Here is a 15,810-nt window from a genome sequence, read left to right as displayed (position 1 = left end):
TTCTTTCCAAAGACACATTGGAAAGCCCAAACATACCTAGTAAGTTGAGGCCATTGTACGGAGTGGTGAGAATGAGAAAATGCATAACCCCTTGTGTGGATGCATTTGGACCCTAAATTGGATTCCAAGCAACTAATCAATTTTTGGACTATGTTGGGCTTCTCTTGACATCCTTAATTTTATCCTGGTGGATTATCCATGACCATTGTCCTGAAAAGGAGCGGTATAATTTCGCATTCAGGCAATTGAATTTTCAGTGATGAGTTCGGGACGCCCGATGGATAAGAACAATTAAAGATAATCAGTATTTTTCTAGCCCTAATAACATCCTTTCCACTCCACTGCCTATAAATCCACCTCTGATTTGTTCCTTCTTTGTGTATACCCTGCACGATATGTGTTGTATTCCCTTCTCCGGGAAAGAGTGGATGCCTTTTTGGGTCTATCCGCCCTAGGAAGGACCCATTTATTCCAATTTCTGTCCTATTCTGACTTTGGATACGGGTCTCCGTGACGGTCCACTATTGAACTCTCCCGAAGAGCACAAAGTTCGTGTCTAAAGATAGTATATCAAGCCATATGATATATGATCTACTTGTCAAAATCCCTATTCCACCGAAGAATGCTTTTTGTCCATTCCAGCGACGAGCTTCTGAACATCCCAAACCATCCTCCGACCTTGACTATCCTCTCATGGATCTCTCATCCCTCGAGGGCGCACCCATGGTTAATCCAAAATTCATTATCCCGCCAGATATGACTCCTCCTCGTATCCATACACAGTCGCGTGCTTTGAGTCAACATTTACTCTCAAAACCTCTGCCACCGAGACCTGCTTCAACGGACGCTATCTCGCCAACACAGCATTGTAACGGACTACAGGACTGGCGAGCTAATCGCTCCACAACCAACGGTAATATAAGGCGGACTTCTGCCCGTAGACGTACGAGCAATCTGCCGGATGAACTGTCTCCCAACTGCGATCCGCAATATGAATACGACATGGCCCCACGTATACAACACATTCCACATCCTCCCGTACGACCACGGAGCTGTGTGCCCCTCACTTGGCTCGAAGATGAAAAGAAATGGATTGTTGGAGAGATATATAAGCCCCGCACACATGATTCTCGGCCCCAAGATGATACAGCGGCTTGTCGATCACCACTCTCACCAATTTCGCCCATTTCACCAATTACACCATGGCAGGACGTGTTTCAACGTCTTGACGAGCACATCGACTACAATAATCGCCTTTGTCGGGAGAATCTGCTGAGCCAAACACATGACCCAGCTCTAAGAGATGATCGGGTTTCCAACTGGGTTGAAACTACTCGAAGGATGCATGAGGATCGGCAGAATTGGGCGTGATTGAGCGTTCTTGAGCGCAGTACCACTTTGTTTGGTTGGCGTTATAAGCTTTCTGATATGTCATGGGAATATATTGATTCGTGACCTGGCTCGGGCATCTATGAATGCCAAATAAATACATGTAGACATTGACAGATGCAATTTTGCCTTTCCCCTTTCCTTTGAAACAGTTTTCTGCAGATAACATTGACCACCGCTTATAGAGAATGGGACCATAGCATTTATTCGGTTTGATCTCAGACTCTCAGACTCTTGTATTGGTTGACTTCTCTCAATGGCTCAGGGGTTATTATGAATTCAAATTATGAGGCTGTATTTCATATATCCAGCCTTGCAAATTTGTACCGTTTTCTCTCGCCTGTTTCGAGGGTATACAGGGCCCTCCAAAAAAGAATGCCCACCACGCGACTTTTCATTTAGATAAAGCATCTAACTGATCTTGTTGACGAGCAATTATTTCAGCTTCTTGCACGAGACGACGGAATAGAAAGACAGTAATATCCATGTATTTGACCGGAATTGGAGTCTTACTCTGATATGCTATATATTGATCGAGCGTTTATTGGGGGTTTATCCTTTTTGCGCACTACTATATGAAATATATTCTGACGGGAGGATTGATGGCGGATGGTGCCCCGTCAGCCGTTAACAAGCTCGCCTGTTATTGGTTCCTCTTAATATTGGCTTTTAGGTCAGTGTTGGCGGAAATGCGCTACCGGGAACGGAACAGGGGTCATCAATGGACCCATCTCCACTATCAATTTGAGCATCAAATTCATTTTGATCCAAGGGAGATTACCCTCAATATTGCTCTATTAATGCGCTAGTGTACTCCGTACACGATCTTCCGTAAGGTTTGTAGTTAAGGAAAAACGAAGTGATTAACGCGGGAATTCTGTGAGGAGCTGGGGGTCATGACGACGACAACATGATAGCTTCAAGAGAGGGATAGATACCATAGTGAAATGGCCCTGGAGTTATCAAATGGATTTGTCAATCTAATTTTATGATTCTCTCACTCTCTCACTCTCTACCCATTCTTTTGATATGCTTTATAGCTTTTTTCAGCCTTCCAGTGCATTAGAGCTATCATACTTGTTTTTCAGCACCTTTTCATAAACCAGACGTACGTGATGACGCTGTAAGACCGGTGTTTCACCTATGTTCCGCCTATAAGAGACATTTGTACTATGTATACCAGACGAGTCCGAATCAGGCCAAGACTTTGTACTTGATATGTTGTATAAGTATACCCTGGCAGGGAGAGCCGAGGTGTAGCTGGATTGGACCAGTCCAGACAAGATTAGTGTGAGTGATATCCAGACGAAGAGCCCGATGCAGGGGTTCCCCTCTCCGAGACGCCAGTCACGGCGCTGCTGTATGTCCGTCACCCGTCAGCATAGAAAACTAGCAAACTGCATATTGGATCCACCGCTCCACCGCGAGTAAACAGCCTCGCTAACCCACCCCTGCAGTTTCCGTTGAGGGGGTGATAGGATTAAAAAACGAAAATAAGAAGATGGAAGATTCTCGAACCACTTCGACTTGTTTTTCCCCTCCCTTCGCGGGCTGGGTATCAATCCCGGTCAAGGAATGAGTGACTCCATTGCTCCAATTCTTTTGTGCGCTAACACAGACCAGCAGCTCTCCAGCCTCTGGATTATTTGCCAGCCAGTAGTAAAGATGGTACATATGATAGAATAGAAAAAAAAAATTATATTATAAGAGGACGTGCCCGACGAATTTCTCGGCCTAGTTTTCACCCCGACATCAAGCATCGAGGCTACCAAACCCAGTCCGCAATCAACATCCTTTTTTTATTATTATTGCCTGGGATTAATATGACAGCAATCAAAGAGTGAAACAAGACATGGCTCAAGTTTGAATCAAAAAAGATCTCAAGTTCCAAAGTTGAAGCAAAAGTTGCAAAAGTCCGAAGTTGATATTCCCAAAGTTCCTCCCATCCGTGGTTCACACCTGGGAATCTCCCCGATTCTACCGCCTTCGATAGAAAAAAAAAAAAAACCACCCTCCCCACCCCCAATGGTCCAACTCGCCCACATCTTCAAAAAGGACAAGGATAAGGAGAAGAGCGAGAAGAACAAACCTGATATACGTTCATCCCGAAATTCATTTTCCGCTTCGCGCACATCCCCATCTCCGAAGTCGCCCTCCAAATCCCCAACTAAGTCATCTAAATCTCCTTCCAAATCCTCGTCCCCCACCAAACCCTCCAAACCCTCCAAACCCTCCAAACAATCCTATTTCCCCCACAGTCGGTCATCCTCCAATTCCGGACCGACCGCCAATTTCAGGTTTGCCCGGTCTTCGCGTGACCAGGACATACACCCACTCAATCTCCCACCCGACGAGCTACGTCGTCGATTGTCCGCCATGGCAGCAAACGAAGAGCAGCGGAGCTCCATGGATATTGATCCTCAGGAACCTCAGAACAATGGCATGAATGGCACTGAGGAGCGGAGTCCGACCCCGCCACCACACCAGCCGAATTCAGCCTCTGCCGACGAGGCCGACTCCTTCAAGTTGGCCGGAAACAAGTTCTTCAAGGATGGCAACTATCGACGAGCTATCGAGGAATACAACAAGGGTATGTATTTTCTTATCTCACAGGGACTCTGTGTATCATGAATTAGCCTTGAATGAGCGGGGTCGCTGATGAGTCTTTTGTTACTGCAGCCATCGAGATTAATCCCAACTCATCGGCCTATCTCTCTAACCGTGCGGCGGCCTACATGTCCGCTAAACAATTTTCCAATGCACTTGAAGATGTTCAGCGCTCCAACGAGCTCGATCCCAACAACCCAAAGATCATGCACCGATGGGCTAAGATTCTGACAAGTTTGGGTCGACCCGTAGAGGCCCTGGAGGTGCTGTCACGCATCCAGCCACCAGCGACCGCCACTGATCGGGCAGCCGCAGAGAAGATGCTGCGTTTTGTTACGCAAGCCGAGGAGACAATAGCACAAGACCGCGGTCTGTCGATGGTGATCTACTGTCTAGACCAGGCACGGCAAGGACTCGGACAAGGTGTCAGGGAGCCCCGCAAGTGGACGCTTTTGGCCGCCGAGGCCCATCTGAAGCTGGACAACGTCAACTCGCTGGGCAAGGCACAGGACATTGCGATCAGCTTGCTGCGCGAGAACAGCCAAGACCCGGATGCGATGATGATCCGTGCCCGTGCCTTCTATGCCCTCGGTGAGTCCGAGCAGGCGCAGAAGCTTCTGAAGATGTGCCTCGGGCTGGACCCAGACATGAAGCAGGCCATCAAGCTGCTGCGCATTGTGCAGAAGTTGGCTCGCACAAAGGAAGAAGGAAACACCGCCTTCAAGGCCAAGGATTATCACCGTGCTATCGATCTTTGGGGCCAGGCTCTCGAGGTTGACCCCTCCAACAAGGATATGAATGCCAAGATTCTGGGTAACCGTGCTCAGGCTTATATCAACTTGAAAGAGTATGATTCTGCCATTCAGGACTGTACTGAAGCTCTTCGTCTCGACCCCGGGTACATCAAGGCTATGAAGTGCCGTGCCAAGGCCCACGGCAAGGCCGGTAACTGGGAGGAGGCTATTCGTGACTATAAGAGCGTTGCTGAGAACAACCCCAACGAGAGCGGCATTGCAGAGGATATACAAACTGCCGAATTCGAGTTGAAGAAGTCTCAACGCAAGGACTACTATAAGATTTTGGGAATCAGCAAGGATGCCAGCGATCAGGAAATCAAGAAGGCCTACCGCAAGCTGGCTATTCTATACCACCCAGATAAAAACCGGGACGGTGCAGCCGGCGATGAGAAGTTCAAGGAAATTGGTGAAGCCTATGAGACTTTGATTGATTCTCAGTAAGTCCACCAACCAACGCCATTCATTCGACACAGAGCTAATTTTATTTTCAGGAAACGTGCTGCTTATGATAACTACGATGAACTGAGGGAGGGCATGTATGGCGGCGGTGGTTTCCCTGGTGGTGGTGGTGGTTTCCCCGGCGGCGGTTTCGGCGGCGGCGGTTTCCCTGGTGGTGGATTCGGCGGTGGTGGGTTCGGCGGTGGATTCGGCGGCGGCGGCGTCCATACTATCGATCCCGAAATGCTTCGCAACATGATGAACGGCGGCGGCGGCGGCGACCCCTTCGGTCATTCTCATGGCGGCTTTCACTTCTAGATGAAGCCATCTAACCCATTCTATTCACTCGATACCACGACTGATTCTTTCTTGTTTTGTCCCAAGATGACGAACCCCCCAAAACAGGAATTCGCATGTCTTTAACCGGAGTTGGAGTTGCACCTCGATATCTTGCATATTGATTTGTTGGATATTGGGGTTTCGCTTTTTTTGCCCACTGCCATGTCACATTTTTCCCACCGTGTTTCTGCGGAGACGCCATATGATTCCCGATATGATAGATCTGAATTTTTTTCCTTCAGTCTACTCTTTTCTTCTCCCTTTTTTTTTTCTTTCACCCTTGGGGCTTTTTTTTCGGAGAATTTTGTATATGCGTGCTGCAATCTGGAGTGAATCTACGAGAACAGTGTGGACGATGGTTTTGCAATCCATGTGCACAGAAGACCCACAAGCTCTACATCCGATCAACCATTTTCGGCGTCTGTTTATTGTCTTATTCTTTTGAGTCTTGCTCTTGCTCTTGACCTTGACTTTGACTTTTGTCATAGAGAGATTCGCTTTGCATGTTCTGGGCACTTTGTGAGGTTGTCATTCTTGTTTCCATATAGTCAAGAATAAGCATATACAGCATATACACTAGAATGACGCTCATAAAACAAAGATCTTTCTCTCAGAATATGATTCATTCTCGTATACTCCATAACTACAGGATGGCAGTTCCTTCTAATGCCTACATGTATTATAATCGGTCCATGCTTCCGTTTACGTATTACGACAGTGTTACAATGATTAGTCTATAGTGTCTAGTTTAAAGAACAATTAAGCCAATCATACAAAGTTATCGGCTCATCAGAAACGTAGCAGTCCACGAGACAGTTCTTAACCGGAGATGGGTGAGCGTTTAAGGTTCTTATCTCTAGCTAACCTGAGTGCTAATTGACAGTAGGATTCCATTGCAGGATGTTATTTCTGGTCCATTGAAATGTCATGAGTCTTCATTGATTCTGGACTCGCGTATAAGTTCTAATAAGTGGAATAGGTCTGGCGAAGTACATATAGTAGTACCTTGAGAGTTAAATTCAAGTCAAAGAGAGGGTATATAGGAAGGGCTTGAGTTTGAACTATTTTTTATCAGAAGTATCTCTCTCAGGAGGTATTGCGGTGATATCCAAATATATTATCTCTGCTTCATTCGTCCGCCCTTATTAAAGTGGAGGATAACTAGCTCCCGTTGCGCATCAAGGGTTGGTCATGCTATGTATTCATGATAAACAATATAAGCAATCGTAATGTTCTGCGATATGTACTTCTCCTCAACATGCTGAACAAATGTACTAATTAATATGAAACAAATAAACCAAATAAACCAGGGGAATCTCAAAAAAATATGGTGCAAACAAACAAGAATAGCGAACGAATATACCGGACAGAAGAGCATAAAGCAAACTCCACCGCTAATGAGTGATGACGTTCAAGTCGAATCGGACACAAGAAGGGGCATATGGAGATAAATGGCGAATAAAGAAGATGCAAGAAAAGTAACAAAACGCTGGCATAACAAGTCTTCAATCAAACATAACCGAGAGCACTGAGCATAGTTTTGCATTCAGGGACCGGCAGAGCGGAGACACCCAGCGCGCGGACCAGAGCACCAGCCCGGAGCCGCTGGAGACCGATAGCGACCTTCCAGGCCTCAGTATCTTGCAATACAAAGACATACTTTTTGCCTTCTTGGTCACGAACACTGGCGCGGAGAATGTGCAACCCACGAAATTCCGCCTGGGGCGGGTGAACAGGACCACCATCATGACTAGCAGTAGCGCTGCGCGCGAAGCACGCACTGGGCGAAGCCAGGCGGCAAGTATTCTTGCATACTTTAAGCAAGTTCCCCAGAAAGGCCTCTGATTCTTCGTTGGTGGGGACGTTGTTCCCACGACGGAAAGAGAAAGGGTTGCTGGACGCAGTTTTGGCGGATGCAGTGGCGTTCACTTGTGGACACCACACCTCCGCTAGCTTGAGGGTCCATGCCTTGACGTCCCACTCCCGCTGACCGATGCCGCGTAGGTCATCGTCGACGAAGAGACCCTCGGTTGTGATGCGCAGCACCAGCCCATCGGTGACCATGCCTTGGCCTGAGACAAGTTGCGCCACTGGTGTCTTCATAAAGGCATTGTTGAATGCGTATACACCTTGGATCACGATTTTATCTGGATCCTTTGTGGAATATGTACTGCGATGTGAGGGGGGAGGTGTTGTGCGCGCAGTCGAGTGAGAAGGTGCATATGAAGACTCGGAGTATACTGATGTGCCGGCTGCATATGGCCGCCGTGGTCGGTCGTAGGGACGAAAGGAGTACGCGTCGTCATCGTTGGCAGTTTTTGCGGTTGGGTGGGCTGGCTTTTTAGGAGAAGGTGTACGAGGCAGATTGCTAGTACTAGCTGGCTTCGGCGGCGGTGATTTGGCAGCAGCCTCTTTCTTTGCATCTTGCGCCTTCTTCTCGGCGTATTTCTTGCTTGCTGCTTCCTTGAGCGCCGCAAATCTGGCCATGGCTTCTTTCTGGGCGGCGGCCTTTGCAGCAGCTTCTTTCTCAGCGGCTTCTTTGGCAGCCTTCTCTTTGGCTTCTGCTTCCAATTTTGCGAGTTTTGCCTTCGCCTCGGCTTCGGCCTTTGCCTGCCTCTCGCGGGCCTCCGCGGCTTCCTTCTCCAGTCGATCGCGTGCCTCCTTCTCTGCAGCGGCCCTTGCAGCAGCCATCTCCTTTTCGAGCTGCTCGCGCCGTTCCTGTAATTCCTTCTCCATTGCTTCGCGCTCGCGTTTCTTCTCTTTTTCTTTGGCCTCTGCATCACGCTTGCGCTTGAACTCCTCCATCTTTCGACGTAGCTCCTCCTTGCGCCTCGTTTCTTCTCTTGCTCGCTCTCGTTCGGCTTCTTCCTTAGCTCGTTCCTTAGCCCGCTCCTCTCTGGCACGCTCCTCCTTGACGCGTTCTTCTCTGGCACGCTCTTCCTTAGCACGTTCCTCCCTAGCTCGCTCTTGCTTAGCTCGTTCTTCTCTAATGCGCTCCTCTCTAGCACGTTCCTCCCGAGCACGCTCTTCCCTAGCACGCTCCTCCCTGGCACGTTGTTCCCTAGCGCGCTGCTCCTTAGCGCGCAGCTCCTTAGCTCGCTCTTCCTTAGCTCGTTCCTCTTTCGCTCGTTCCTCTTTCGCTCGTTCCTCCTTCGCTCGTTCCTCTTTCGCTCGTTCCTCTTTCGCTCGCTTTTCAGCCTCCTCCTTTTCACGTTTGTTATTATCAGAATTTGGAGGAGGACCAGAGCCATGTTGATTACCGGAATATTGGTTGCCGTGGGTTTGTCCTCCACCAAAGTTTCCTCCCTGTTGTCCTCGCTGACCCGCCCCGTTGCCGCCATAATTGGCCCCCGATGAGTGTTGGTTGGTGTTTCGACCGGCGTTTCTAGGGCCACCCGGGCCTCCAGGACCGCCTGGGCCCCCAGAACCACCACCAAAGCCACCAAATCCGAACCGCCCACCTCGAGGACCGCCATTGCCTCTATTTTCTCCCGAGCTGGTAGACTGAATGGAGCCAAAAAGCCATCCAGCGACACCCACCCCGATCGCAAGCACTGCCATACCCGTACCACTGCCGCTAGCGACTGTAGCTAGATACCATGCCTTCACAATCGGGGAGATGTACGACCACACGAAACATGCGAGGAGTGTGCTCGCGACGCCTGCTAGGAAACTGTTTCGGTTGCACTGCAGCGACGGAAGGTAGAGGAAGCCCGAGCCAGCGGAGTGAGGTGGGACGATAAAGATGTCGTAGTTGCCATCTGGCAGGTCCGAAGATTTGCGATATTCGCCTTCAGTCGTATGGGGATTTTCGCCATGAGGCGGTGGCGGTGGCGGCGGACCGTCCATATTGGATCAGCCTGGAGCGACAATAGGGTTAATATATATGCGCCGCAGTGCGGCGAAGCGCAGCGTCAGTCGAACGACTAGCTACAACCTGGGTTGATCTGCCGGATCAATCCTAGATGGACAAGTTCTCGCGGTTGAGAGTCAACTGCCAGGTCATATTAGTCTGACAAGTGTTGCACTGAGGCCTCAGGCACTCAGTGCTATGGAGGGTATTCAGATGCCAAATCCAAGAAAAAAGGACACAACAAAGATCAAAAATCTAAACAAAATCCAAATCGCAAAGCAGAGAAAAAAAGGTTGAAAGTGCGGGAGAACCTGAGTCTGACTTTGGGGGGGGGGGGTTGGAAGAGAAGTGTGGGAGCTAAGGATCGGCGCCAACGCTTCCTGCATCACTCAACGTGGCATCACATCAAAAAAAAAACAAAGTTTAGCAATGCGAATGAGCAAACGAACGAGGGAGTTGCCTATAGTTCCTGATGTGGCTCTCTATACATTATCCGAATTATGTTGAATTCCTCGGAGGCCACGCGATTCTACGTAGCGCTATGTGACCTAACTTAGAAATAGCCCTAAGGGACCGAAGTGTACGAACAATTAATTACAGTGAACTTTTCTAAAGTAATGAAATTATTCAAAACTAAGACTATACAAGTGTTTGTTCTCAAACATGTGTCTTTTAATATAGCTTGTCAACCTGTAATGGCATCAATGCTCAAAGTCCTGTCAATATGGCAAAAATACTGCTGTTTTGTTTTGATTTTACTCTTTTGGGAAATGGCTTGTTATGTCAGCTTGGAATATTATTCTTCCGATTATCTTGCTCTCAGCTTTCTTATGTTGAGTGATGGGGGGGGGGGGGTACGAGGGAAATAGAACCGAAAAAACTAGTTCAAGGCATTCAAGTTAGGTCAAAATTATATAAGATCTATATAATGTCTCGCACGCTGCTATGTATATTGATGAATTCTATGTTAATTTTGCAGCTGTTTCCATACTCTGTGGCTAAGAGAGGCCCGTATTCGCATTCGGACCACTTGAGCCTCTTTCCAGCCGGCACATTATAATGAGCCCGGGGTGCTTCGGATGTTCGCATTGTTTTGTGAAGAGTCAAAATATGCGGCTTTTATAAAATTTACACAAGTGATTCCCGTTGACGCCTCATTTCATACTCCTGTGTACCTCGAGCCGCTGACCAGCGTAAAGAACATTCGGTCCTAGCATGTCCCTCAAGTGGTTCCAGAGCATATAACGCTGGGGGCGGAGCACTAGAAAACACTTGTTAATCTTGCGGTCAAGCGGTTGGGGGAGATAGTTTGGACGTAGTGGGTCCAAGATATTCGAGTTGGAGGATGTAGCCACCGAGGCTTGTTCATAGGGTAGCGTGGAGTGTGTGGTAAAATTCAATTTCGAGGTTGAGGAAGGGCTCATGACTCAGAAAAATAGGAAAAAAGACGCAAGCAGCTATATCTCATGGTCACCATCCACAGGTGTGGCGAGCGCGCCATACGATATAGATGTCCCATGATTGCGGCATGAGGTGCGGGACCATAACCAGGGATAAAGGGACATAGGGCCTCATGAGAGGCACTTGTAGCCATCCTGGCCCACTTAGGCAGTGCTGAACACTGGATATTAGCCTGGCAGAGGGACACCATAGTGAAAGTAGTTTAGGAGAAGTGAATGTGAAAGAGAACCCCGATGGCAAGGAACAAGACTCGGCAGAACGTGATCTGCAGCCGGTGATTGGGTGGCTTTCCACTTGAGATTCCAATACCCTCTCTCCCTCCATCGGAGTGTTGATCGTTCTCTTTCTATCTCACCTCAGCTGCAAATCTTCTTGTTCCCCCTGTAATAGCCTGGTAGTCAGGTACTACCCCGTGTCTCCGCGTCCCCGCCAACTTGTCCTTTTAGTCCCCCTCCCAGACACCTATCTCCGCCAACCTTGAACACCTCCCCCCAATCCCCGTCTCACTCTCTATGCCGTGTCGCTAGCCACCGAGAACCGATTTACGACCTGCCCTTGAAGGGCACCCCGACACCATGTCCTCACAGTCCCACCACGGTCATTCCGCGACGTCACGTCAATTCCCCGTCTACAATCCCGTCGCCGCAGTGACAGCACCTGCGGGGACCTTGCTTCCGGGCACTAAGATCCAAGTCGGCGGCCATCGCGTGGTAGTGGAGAAATATCTCTCTGAAGGCGGTTTTGCTCATGTGTACGTGGTACGATTGCCTCAGCCAGTCAATGGGTCCGAAACCGCAGTGTTGAAGCGGGTGGCTGTGCCTGACAAGGCGGCCCTTGCCAACATGCGCACTGAGGTGGAAACCATGAAGAAGCTCAAGGGTCACCGGCACATTGTGAAGTATATTGATTCGCATGCCTCGCAACTGCGCGGAGGTGGATATGAGGTGTTCCTGGTCATGGAGTACTGCGCGGGCGGTGGTCTTATTGACTTCATGAACACCCGGCTTCAACACCGGTTGACAGAGCCGGAGATTATCAAAATCTTCTCCGATGTTGCTGAAGGTGTTGCATGCATGCATTATCTTAAACCGCCCCTCCTCCATCGTGATCTGAAAGTTGAGAACGTTTTGATCTCGGGCAAGGGGAGTTCTGCCACCTACAAACTGTGTGATTTTGGATCATCGGCACCCCCTCGTCCTGCTGCTACTTCTGCCGCCGAGGGCCGTTTGATTGAAGATGATGTGCAGCGGCATACGACACTGCAGTACCGAAGCCCGGAAATGATTGATGTCTATCGGAAGCAGCCGATTGACGAGAAGAGTGATATCTGGGCACTTGGTGTGTTTTTGTACAAATTATGCTACTATACAACCCCCTTCGAAGAGGTCGGTCAGATGGCTATTCTCAACGCGACCTTCAAATACCCTTCCTACCCTTCATTTTCGAGTCGGCTGAAACTGTTCATTGGTAAGTTTGGAAGCTTTCTTTGGCCTATAATCGATCACCGATGGCTGACAACTCTGAGCAGGTTCAATGTTGAAGGAAGATCCCCGGAATCGTCCTAATATATACGAGGTCGTGCGCGAGGTGTGCAAAATGCAAGGGAAGGAAATTCCTATCAAAGACGTATGTTGCCCACGCTTCTGTTAGTGAAAACTTGACACTTACTGTCGCTTAGATCTATTCCAACCGCTCTGTTTCGGAAGCGCGCAAGTACCAAGAGCTACCGCCTACACCTACGGAAGCTCCTGCGGTAGGCGCGGTATTTTCGCCTCCGATGCAGGAGACTGAGATAATCCCAGAGATAGCGCCTATGCGGCGTGGTCGACCTGGTAAATCTCCGACGTCCCAGCCTAGCTCCGAGAGACCGAGTCCTTCACCATATCGAGCCGCTGCTGAAGGCTCGTCAAATGATCCGTTTGCAGCCCTGGATGGGAGCGCATCCCGAAGGAAGACGGCAGAGGAAATGTCAAAACGGTTCCCCTCCCTAGACCAGTTTGACATCTTGCATGAAAAAGGGGACAAGTTTGAATTCGAGCCAACTGTTGAATCTAAGCCTGAGGACGAGGATCTATCCCGAAGACTCACCAACGCCCTAGCCGATGATGCTTTTGCCAGACGTGTCTCGCCCGAACGTGCGCCGAAGCCAGTCTATAAGCGAACATCCCAAACATCTCCTGTCCGAGCACCTAATTTGCGTGAAATTCCCGCCCCCCAGGCTGTTCCCTTGTACCAGCCGACTCCTCAGCGACCCATAATGGTGTCGACGGGTACCATGACCTCACCCATCCAAACACCTCGTTTGCCGGAGCAAAAGCTGCTTAGTCGCCCAATCTATCGATTCCCTTCGTCCGATAATGAACACATATCTTCCAGTGAGCCATTCACAACCGAGGAGGAACAAAGAGTGATACGACCGCAAAAAGCGCCCTCCCCCCGATGTCGAGTTTGAATGTGGAAGGAAGCTCACGGCTGCCATCTGACCGTATTTCCAGCCAGTCTAATTCTGCGCGCCCCTCGATGGAAACCTTGAGACGGCCTTCAACATTAGAGGTAAATGAACCCGTGGGACGCTCTAAATCCGCTCTTGGAAAGGCTCGACCGATGTCAGTCCAGGCGGGAGCGAGATATGACCTGACACGTGACTCCGAGAGTCCACGGTCTTCGCTGGATATGTCCCGCCTGCAATACGAGGGCGGCGCGCCACTACGCTCAGTGCGTACCGATGTGGACCGTGAGTCTGATCGGACTATTTCCTCTGACGTCGACTACCTACGCGCGATGGAAGAAGAAGAGAGCAATCGGAAGCGCGAAAAACGCTCTAGTGGTAGTCACAAACACAACAAGCGCGGTAGTCTGTCTACTTTGTCGCTTTCAGGAGGCAAGAACATATTTGCCGGTCGATTCGGCGACGCATTCCGCCGATTCGAGGCGGGCAACCAAGAAAAATTATCGTCGCCATCGGCAGAGGAAGTGCCTCGACAGGGTCTGATTGGGGCGTCGGATTCAGCCGACGAAAGTCTTTCGCCAAATGACGAGATTGCCTTGGAAGACGTCGACCGGGACGACATATCACCGGAAATGCGTCGGGAGCTGGAACGCCGCCGACTCTCCCAAGAGGAGAAACGAGTTGCCAATGCCGCAGCTGAGTACCGGCGCCGGGTTGCCGAAACGGGCGACGGGGGTGGAAGAGCGATAGGCGATGGCGCACGCTCCCGCACCATTCAGAATAAGGTACAATCGTTGTTTGGAGAGTCTGAAAAACCGACCGTTCCAAAGACTGCCACTGGGTATGGACGGTTCACGGAGACTTCCTCTTCTTTGCAGGCAAAGCAGAGTGAGGCCAAGCCCACCACCTCCAGCCAGCTGTCCGCGTCTAACACATCTGGCCCCACCTACACTCCTCGTGAGGGTTCAATGACAGTCCCGGATCGCCTAGACGACCCCAAGATCGGTGTCCCGCAATCTGCCCCCCCTACCAGTTACCCATCCACGCAACGTCCCGCAAATCGACCAGCTGCACCACCCAAACCGAAGAATTTGCGCGTTGGCACAGCCACCTCGCGACCGGGTACTGGTCATGGCCATGGTTCCTCCGAAGAGGCTCCGGCAAGCCCTGGAGAGGACTGGGAGGCCAAATTCAGCCAGCGTTTCCCAAGCCTGTCCGGACTTGAAATGGAGACAGAGATCAAGATCCCAAAAATTTCTAGCTTGAGGACGCGGGAAGTGTAGAATATAGGATACAAGTCTTGTTTGTTTCACATGATGCGGTTTCAGCGCTATGTTCGCCGCGCGGGCGCAACTCGGGGAATGACATTGGTTCTCACGAGCTATACATATATAAACAGTGACATATCGGACATTACATAAGTTTTTCTCGAAAATAATAACCCCCAAACCTCTAACTTTATTTTCTGTAGTCGTAGCTAAGAACGCGCCCGATCTCAACTACAAGAAAGGTGGTATACTTCAATATAGTCCCCACACCGCCTTTGCTTTCCCCCGCAAGAGCAAGAGAAACCTCAGTCTTGACTGATAGGCGGACACCTCTTTCAATATATTAGATCATGGCACCAGTGACTTTGAAAACGGTCGATGGTGAGTTACGAGCAGCAAAGAGCTCTGAGAGCACACATGCTAATTCATTACGCAGACGACCTCAAAGATGTGATCCAGCACTTATTCGAGATCCAGTCTGCCGTCCACGGCTATCTGGGCCCAGAGACACAGCAGGAGCTTGTGCGAAAGATGTACGTCATCTGCAATAGAATCCTATGCTCCCTCCATTCCCCTATGCCCATAAATGTGCTCCGTCAGAGCAAAAGACTACCCGACAAGCAACACAACTGAACCCCAACCCTATTCACTACCCAAAACTAATTCACTCTAGCAAAAACCTAACCCTTGCCCTCTCGACTCTGTCAACACATACCCAACTCCCACCAACACAAGAAAACCAACCGGACACAAACACCGACCCCTCCAACCCCTCCCTCGCCAGCATCCAGCTCCCACCAGAGATAATCGACTACGTCGACTCGGCGCGTAACCCGGACATCTACACGCGAGAGTTCGTCGAGCTTGTGCAGCGTGGGAATCAGGACCTGCGCGGAAAGCGTGAGGCCTTTGCGAGCTTCCGCGACGTGTTAGCCCGCGAGATGCGCAGCGCTATGCCTGAGTGTCGCAGCGAGGTTGATCGCGTGGTTGCTGCGACTGGTGGGGCGGTTGATGGGCCTGACGGTGTTACTGGGGATGCAGCTACGTCCAGGGGTGGAAATTGAAGGCCCTTTGGTGGGGTTAGACCGTGCAGGCCTGAGATTCCTGATTGGCACAGAATTGCCTTTCGTTGGCAGGGGTTCGACGCCGTGGCTGACCCGAGGTCTACGCCGACCTTGATATTCAACCCTTACCTTCAGACGTTTGTTT

General features: G+C 50.0%; 5 protein-coding genes across 5 annotated transcripts; 4 read left to right on the top strand and 1 right to left on the bottom strand.

The window, feature by feature from the left end:
* Positions 1-693: 693 nt before the first annotated feature.
* N7537_000685 (uncharacterized protein) lies at positions 694-1,371 on the top strand (the record flags this gene model as incomplete). The annotated part of the gene is made up of 1 exon (XM_056891743.1): positions 694-1,371. The coding sequence occupies one exon, from the start codon at positions 694-696 to the stop codon at positions 1,369-1,371; it is 678 nt and encodes a 225-aa protein (XP_056756738.1).
* A 2,043-nt stretch (positions 1,372-3,414) lies between these two features.
* N7537_000684 (DnaJ and TPR domain protein) lies at positions 3,415-5,549 on the top strand (the record flags this gene model as incomplete). The annotated part of the gene is made up of 3 exons (XM_056891742.1): positions 3,415-3,979; positions 4,069-5,230; positions 5,285-5,549. 3 exons carry the CDS (start codon positions 3,415-3,417, stop codon positions 5,547-5,549), a joined length of 1,992 nt encoding a protein of 663 aa, XP_056756737.1.
* Positions 5,550-7,079: 1,530 nt separating this feature from the next.
* On the bottom strand, positions 7,080-9,419 carry N7537_000683 (uncharacterized protein; the record flags this gene model as incomplete). Its single annotated transcript, XM_056891741.1, has 1 exon — positions 7,080-9,419. The coding sequence occupies one exon, from the start codon at positions 9,417-9,419 to the stop codon at positions 7,080-7,082; it is 2,340 nt and encodes a 779-aa protein (XP_056756736.1).
* Positions 9,420-11,459: 2,040 nt separating this feature from the next.
* Positions 11,460-14,616, top strand: N7537_000682 (putative serine/threonine protein kinase; the record flags this gene model as incomplete). The annotated part of the gene is made up of 4 exons (XM_056891740.1): positions 11,460-12,351; positions 12,413-12,510; positions 12,563-13,291; positions 13,384-14,616. 4 exons carry the CDS (start codon positions 11,460-11,462, stop codon positions 14,614-14,616), a joined length of 2,952 nt encoding a protein of 983 aa, XP_056756735.1.
* Positions 14,617-14,946: 330 nt separating this feature from the next.
* Positions 14,947-15,665, top strand: nut2 (mediator complex subunit NUT2; the record flags this gene model as incomplete). Its single annotated transcript, XM_056891739.1, has 3 exons — positions 14,947-14,982; positions 15,038-15,134; positions 15,275-15,665. The coding sequence occupies exons 1-3, from the start codon at positions 14,952-14,954 to the stop codon at positions 15,663-15,665; spliced, it is 519 nt and encodes a 172-aa protein (XP_056756734.1). The 5' UTR covers positions 14,947-14,951.
* Between the last annotated feature and the right edge of the window lie 145 nt (positions 15,666-15,810).

Source organism: Penicillium hordei (genome assembly GCF_028827395.1).
Source record: "Penicillium hordei strain IBT 12815 chromosome Unknown utg000001l_segment0_segment0, whole genome shotgun sequence".
Lineage (NCBI taxonomy): Eukaryota > Fungi > Ascomycota > Eurotiomycetes > Eurotiales > Aspergillaceae > Penicillium > Penicillium hordei.
This window is presented reverse-complemented; position numbering and strand designations above follow the sequence as displayed.